The sequence below is a fragment of the Cryptomeria japonica genome, chromosome 5 (assembly GCF_030272615.1).
Source record: "Cryptomeria japonica chromosome 5, Sugi_1.0, whole genome shotgun sequence".
NCBI lineage: Eukaryota > Viridiplantae > Streptophyta > Pinopsida > Cupressales > Cupressaceae > Cryptomeria > Cryptomeria japonica.
The window spans coordinates 182,755,005-182,762,197 of NC_081409.1; the positions used below are offsets into that span (position 1 = coordinate 182,755,005).

A 7,193-nucleotide genomic window follows, 5' to 3' on the forward strand; every position below is an offset into this window, starting at 1 on the left:
AGGGTAGGATTAGTGGACAATCTACAAATTTATGCTTATTCTTATATTTCTTTTATGAACAATTCTTACTGACTTCTAACTGATTTTTTATAATAATTTTTAATAGGGGCTTCTAATTTCAAGTTCATCGATCAAAGGAACGGATTCAATGCAAGAACATATCAGAAAGTGAAACGTACAAGTGGATCAAATGTATTCAACTTTATTGTCTCATGTTTTCTTTATAATTTTGTTTACTAACATTTCAAAGAATACAATCTAATTTTGTATTAGAAAATATAACTCTACTAACAATAACCTTAACATTTATCAAGGATATCATGTCCATACTAGATTTGATAATCATTTATTTCATTATATGACAGGTTGCCCAAGAGAACATAGAGGAAAACTCATTTGCTTCGATGTGCATTATCATGTCCATACTAGATTTGATAATCATTTATTCCATTATATGACAGGTTGCCCAAGAGAACATAGAGGAAAACTCATTTGCTTCGATGTGCATTGATGATGATATTGCAACGATAAGATTGTTGTTCTCAGATATTAAGAGAAGACACACATCTCTTTCTGCTTATGATACAGCTTGGGTAGCCATGGTCCCTTCTTTAGATAACTCAAAATTACCACAATTTCCCCAGTGTCTTTCATGGATAATGGAGAATCAACTTTGGGATGGATCTTGGGGATTATTAGACTTGCCTTATATTAAGGACCGCCTCTCTCACACTTTGGCATGCCTTATAGCACTTCGAACATGGAATGTTGGCCCTGAAAACGTGGAAATGGGTAAGACCTCTTTCTCCTTAATAAACTTTGATCTATACCAAATTTATTTGTAAAGTAGTTACATAATTTTTTTCAAACTATAAAATTTAATAATATTATTATCACCCACATTGTTTCTAATTTTTATAGTTTATCATTTCCACTGAAAAATTTCTCCAAGTGAAACTAATGTACTTAATGCTTATGTCAATTCCGGATTCTTCCACAGGCTTGACATTCATAAAACAAAATATTGCAAAGATAGCTAGTGAGGACAAATATAATCCCCTAGGCTTTGATCTGATCTTCACTGCCATGTTAGAGGATGCAAGAGGCTTGTGTTTGGAACTCCCTTATGATTCACCTCCTATAAAGATGATGTTCACTAAGCGAGAAAAAATCCTTAAAAGGTAATTTTGCAATCATTTTAAATTTTTCCAACACTTTTCTGCCTTATTTTTGTTGCTTTCCTATAATTACTTATATTATTTTTTGCAGCATTGGAATTAACCATATGAATGAGTATGACCCATCCCTCATTTTCATGGTTGAGGGTATTCGGAAGATAGTTGATTGGAACAAAGTTTTGAGACATGAGAACAAGGATGGATCGCTCTTCCATTCTCCCTCTACAACTGCTTGTGCTCTAATGTACACTAGAAAATCTAGCTGCCTCAAGTATTTGAATTCAATGCTAGAAGATTTGGAAAATGGAGGTTGGTCTCTAAATGTTCATTTATATAGTTTGATGAGATTTTTGTCATGTTCATGTAAATGTAACATACACTTTTTTTGTTGGTGCAGTGCCTAGTGTTTATCCTATAAATTTGGTTCCTGGTCTCTCAATGGTAGATAGTTTGGAAAGCTTAGGTATAGCAAGACATTTCAAACATGAGATAAAACAGGTTCTAGATGATGTCTATAGGTAATTTTCTTTTTCTTATGATTAATTGTTGTACTTTCTATGCTTAGTTTGCATATTATCTAATATAAATATTCTCCCTGGATAGATTATGGACAGAGAATGAAATAATTCAGGGAATATCATCAGCATCAGACATAATTAACCTGTCCACCAGTTTCAGGATCCTACGATGGAATGGATATGATGTGTCTCCAGGTCTTTTGAGCAAACAATGCCCTATTTTCCTTAAACTTGGCTTTTGAATCTCACATAATATTTTCTCTATTAAGAATGCATACCAGTTATAGATTATGAAAGATATTTAATTTTGGGCATGGTAGTCTCTAACTCAAACATTGACTATGTAGATGTCTTTCTCAGTTGCTTGAGGGATAGTGACTTCTTACTATCTCTAGAAAATAGTGGCCAAGCTATTACAGCATTGTTGAATTTGTATAGAGCATCTCAGTTGATGTTCCCAGGTGAAACAATTCTTGAAGAAGCAAAATCCTTCTCCCAAAACTATCTTGAAAATATCATGATGGATGAACAAAATATAGCGCTCAAAGACCTTGAAGAAGAGGTAATCAATATATTCATTAGGCTGCAAAGGACTAGTGTTTGAATTTATTTGTGTGATTGAGCTTTGTTCCTTACAGGTTAAGCATGCACTGGATGTCCCTTGGATAGCTAGTGTGGACAGAATAGAACATCGCAGATACATGAAAACGTTTCCTTTTGATGATGTTTGGATTGGAAAGACAAGTTATAGGTACCTTTTGACTGGATCCCCATATCTTCTTTATAAACCCTTCATTTTTACTAAGTTTAAAATTTATATGCTTCTAGATGAACTCCTTTAATAGTATTTACTACATTGGAACTTTGAATTGGATTGCAGGATCCCCTTTATAGGCAAGGATTGCCTTTTAACTTTAGCTACAAAAGACTACAATATCTGCCAAGCAGTTCAACAAAAGGACTTACAGGAGTTGGAAAAGTAAGTAGGCAGTTTTTAGAAATTACAAGAAGAATTTATCATTGTTAACTCACAGTTTGATAAGAGTTTTTATTGTTGTCTACACTAACAGATGGAGTGTAGACTCAAAACTTGGTGACCTACACTTTGCTCGACAAAAGCTTGTAGGCTGCTATTTTTCTGCCGCCTCAACAATTTTTAGCCTTGAAATGTCTACTGCCCGCATTGTGTGGACTAAGAATGGAATTCTCATTACGGTAATGGATGACTTTTTTGATGTGGAGGGTTCCACTGAAGAGATTCAGTGCTTTGTTGAAGCTATTAGGAGGTAATTGTATCATAAATATCTAAAATTATTGACTTATATGGCTATCATGAAGTTTTCAATGGTTAAAATTAATTCATTGCGAATTCCATTGGAGAGAAATTTTAGGTATTGGACTAGTTAAAGCTATGTTCTTCTATAGGTATTAGATTCCTTTAATCAATTAATCTATCTAACTATATACAATATACATACATAGAGAAGAGTCACTAAGTACTCTTTTCAAATATCTTGCAGGTGGGATCCAAGAGCTGTATGTAATTCTTCAGACAATGTGAAAACTTTATTCTTTGCAATTTATAACACTGTCAATGATATTGCTCAAGAAGCTTGGGGTTTCCAAGATCGGGACATAAGCATTCACTTGAGAGAAATTGTGGGTTCATCTCCCTTGAATGTAACTTATTTGTATGGATCATTTATACTGTAGCAAACACAAAAACTTATTTCAAGAAGCTTTGAAGATAACATCATTAGAGTAACCCATGAAAAATTTCTTGTGCTTATGTTTATAGTGGTACAGATTGGCAATCTCAATGATGAAGGAGGCTGAATGGATCAAAACTGGATATATACCATCGATGCAGGAATACATAAACAATGGAGAAATAACAATTGCCTTGGAACCAATTCTTTTTACATCACTCTATTTTGTAGGTCCTAAACTTTCAGAGAAAACCATCCACCATCCTGAGTACAACAATCTCATGCAGCTTGTCAATACTTGTGGGCGCCTTTTGAATGACATTCAGAGCTATGAGGTATTGAATACTTTCTTATTAGCCAAGTCACTCCTTTGCAATACTTTCAATGAAGAACTAAATTCTTCATATGTTTTTTCAGAGGGAGATCAAGCAAGGAAAGCTCAACTCCATGTCATTGTTCATGAAAGAATATCCAACAACATCTATTAAGGATGCTACTAAGTGGATTAGGCTAACCGTAACTGAAAGCACACAACAATTACTCAAAAACTTGCTGCAACCAAGTGTTCTCCCTCGTGATTGTAAGCAATTATATTGGAATTTGGTCAGAAATATCCAAATGGTTTTCCTCAACACTGACGAATTCACATCTCCTATTGTGATGCTTGAACATATAAAGGCGGTTCTTTTTGATCCTGTAATATAAATTCTACACAAGTGTGTCGAGATAATATCAACTGGCTCTATCTAGACATTATAATCTCTAAGTTAAAATTCAATAATTTGTGCACAATTATGCTTCATTTTGATATTCACAACTTTCCCTTAGCATAACTTAGATCATGGTGGTAGGAACACATTACAAGTTCCTTTTCTCTAGTAGTGTAATAGATTTCTCGGAAGTGATAATTAAGATATGACTCAGTGAATTGTCTAGCCAACATCCATTAGCACTGAGCATTTTCTTATAAACACTTCACATAGCTAGCATTGGTTATTATGATGGTATTAGATAGAAGTGAATGTCCTTTAATGCAAAGCCAGTGTTGATTTAATTTCTATAGTGTAAATAGTGGGTTAAGAGATTATTGTTGTGAATGGATGATTCAATGAGAAAATTTTGTCTATAGTCTATTTGATCATTTCTTTAGTGCTTACTTTTATCAAACTTAGTAAATTATCTAATTTTTTTTTTTTCTTAATAGTTCTATTGTTCTCCCTAAAATTCTATGGGCAGTCGGGGTCTTATTAATTGATTTCTCCCCTATAATTCTATGGGCCTCTACAGTGGCTTATGGGGTTAGATTTTATACGACTGTGGGGAAGCAAGGTGGGCGGCATAGTCGCCCACCCCCCTAGAATTCTATGGACTCTATTGGTAGGGGTAGGGATAGAGAATAGTAGCCCCCCCCCAACAACATTAGAGGCATGTTGTGTATATAATCGGTTTCACACTTTTTCTTTATACCTCTTAATTAATTAATTAATTCATGAATCGATATTTGAAAGCCTTTGCAAACTACCGAGAAGAGTAATTCTAGCCTCCCAACTACTCCTATATATTATGGTGGGTAGAATTATATATCGCATATGATATTGATATATGCTTTTCGAGAAGCCCTTAACAACTATTAGATAAATTTTTGTTCCAACAAAATTATCATGTACACATAATGGTCAAGTAAGATGAACCTACAAAAGATGTATTACAATTAAAAGATAAAACAACAAAGTAAATAAAGAGGTTTCTATTAATATATTAGAAAACGACCTATCATTGTGCTAGAATATTTGAGGATGTCTTAATTGACAATATATATATATTTTTTTTAAAGATTATAAAACTAATTATAAAGAAAATGTTAGTGAAGCTTTCAAGCATCAGTATGGGCAAAAAACTTAGCTTGAAAGATCCCTAATTGAATAGTGTAATTCTAGATCTTCATTTATAAAATCATCCATGAACACAATGTTTAGATAACTAGTTGAGATCCTAAGATTTTGGGCACCGAGGGTTGTTATTTTTTATCTCCTTATGGAATTTTGAAGGGGTTGCAAATATTAGTATTAGAGAAAACTTATGTAATTTCAATTTGAGAATTCTACTAAACATAATTGTGAATTTGCAAAAATTGAAATTAATCAAAGCATCATGATTTTTATTTATTTAGTGTTACAATCTTAGTGATGATTCATTTCATTTTATACATCTAAATTTAAGAATCAGGTGAGATCTATAATTAAATTATGCTTTTCATAAAGTTCTATATTTGATATACATAGGAAATATGATGATTTAATGGCCCATTGAACTTGAAGTATCTTGTGCCTCATTTTTCTGAGATGATTGCAACAATATCTTGTATGGATGTATGAAATACTAATTGTTGCACTATTAGTTTTTGGGATCTTATCCAACAATTCAAATTTGAAAGTAGGGAGATTCTTTAGTATGCCACAAACGCACGTGATATAACCCAAGTTCTCTAAGTGAAGCCCCCGTGGTTTGGAACTCCCTTACGATTCACCTCCTACAAAAATGTTCATTAAGAAAGAAAAAATCCAAGATAATTTTTCAATTAGTTTGAATTTTAAATTATTTTTTTCAATTTCAGTAATGAAATAAACCATATGAATGAGTATGACACATCCCTCATTTTCATAGTTGAGGGTATTCAAAGAATAGTTGATTGGAATAAAGTTTTGAGATATCAGAATAAGGATGGATCACTCTTCCATTGTCCCTCTGCAACTACTTGTGCAGACTAGAAAATCTAGCTACCTTTAGTATTTAAATTCAATGCTTGAAAATTTGGAGAATGGAGGTTGGTCTTTAAATGCTCATTTGTATGATTTGATGAGATTGTTGTCATGTTCATGGAAATGTAACATACATTTCTTCTTGTTGGTGCAATGCCTAGAGCTTATCTTGTAAATTTGGTTCTTGGTCTCTCAATGGTAAATATTTTGGAAAGCTTAGGTATAGCAATACCTTTCAAACCTGAGATAAAACAGGTTCTAGATGATGTCTACAGGTAATTGAGAAATATTTTTCTTATGATTGGATTTTGTACTTCAATACTTGGTTTCATATTGTTTGAAATAAATATTTTCATTGCATGTTTTGGTTTTGATATATCTAAGATACTTGAAAATATTTGGTTTTGATGATGTTTGGATTGGAAAGACATCTTACAACCTTTTGACTGGATCTTCTGAGCCGAATTCAGTGATGAATTTGTGATAATACAAGGTAAGCCGAAACCTGCAAGTATTGTTCAATAAAATGGACAATAACAAAAACTCGAAAAGCCAAAGTTGTATGCATAAAAATTCACATAATATTATCCAAAACTGAGTTTTAAACATCACATGGAATTCCAATAGTCTATCGAATCCAATAGATTTGAAAATTAAGAGTCTATGCAAAAATAAAATAACAAACAAATTACAAATTTTCAAAAAAACTAGGAATTTAGGTACCCCAACTTGGCGGGGCCATAAATTTCATCTCACAACTCGAAATTCAAAATGGCTTACACCATTGGAAAGGTCTCAATGAGAAATAATTTCAGTCCCTTAACATTATGACTTGCGCTTATCAAGTTAAGAGACTGATGAAACTTTCGACCCCAAATTCCACTCTGAAGACCTCCAAAAATAAGATTTACTAAGATGTAGAAAATACCGAAAAAATTAGATTTTTGTTATTTTTCAATTTTATCACCTCTGACTTGTTCCGGATCATTCTGGAAGCCTCTGGATCATCCTCATATCTTTATATCTCTT

General features: G+C 32.8%; 1 protein-coding gene across 1 annotated transcript; it reads left to right on the forward strand.

Moving 5' to 3' along the window:
- Window positions 1–467: 467 nt before the first annotated feature.
- On the forward strand, window positions 468–4,132 carry LOC131027106 (copalyl diphosphate synthase 1-like). The gene is made up of 12 exons (XM_057957087.2): window positions 468–792; window positions 1,001–1,181; window positions 1,270–1,487; window positions 1,576–1,696; window positions 1,782–1,891; window positions 2,044–2,258; window positions 2,335–2,447; window positions 2,577–2,675; window positions 2,767–2,982; window positions 3,217–3,355; window positions 3,495–3,740; window positions 3,823–4,132. The coding sequence occupies exons 1-12, from the start codon at window positions 501–503 to the stop codon at window positions 4,108–4,110; spliced, it is 2,238 nt and encodes a 745-aa protein (XP_057813070.2). The 5' UTR covers window positions 468–500; the 3' UTR covers window positions 4,111–4,132.
- Window positions 4,133–7,193: the final 3,061 nt, after the last annotated feature.

Excerpts from the sequence above, each read along its gene's own strand:
- LOC131027106 (XM_057957087.2), top strand. The coding sequence starts at position 501 with ATGTGCATTGATGATGATATTGCAACGATAAGATTGTTGTTCTCAGAT. Across the intron at positions 1,488-1,575 it reads AGAAGATTTGGAAAATGGAG|TGCCTAGTGTTTATCCTATA; the intron begins GTTGGTCTCTAA and ends TTGTTGGTGCAG. Across the intron at positions 2,983-3,216 it reads TTTGTTGAAGCTATTAGGAG|GTGGGATCCAAGAGCTGTAT; the intron begins GTAATTGTATCA and ends AATATCTTGCAG.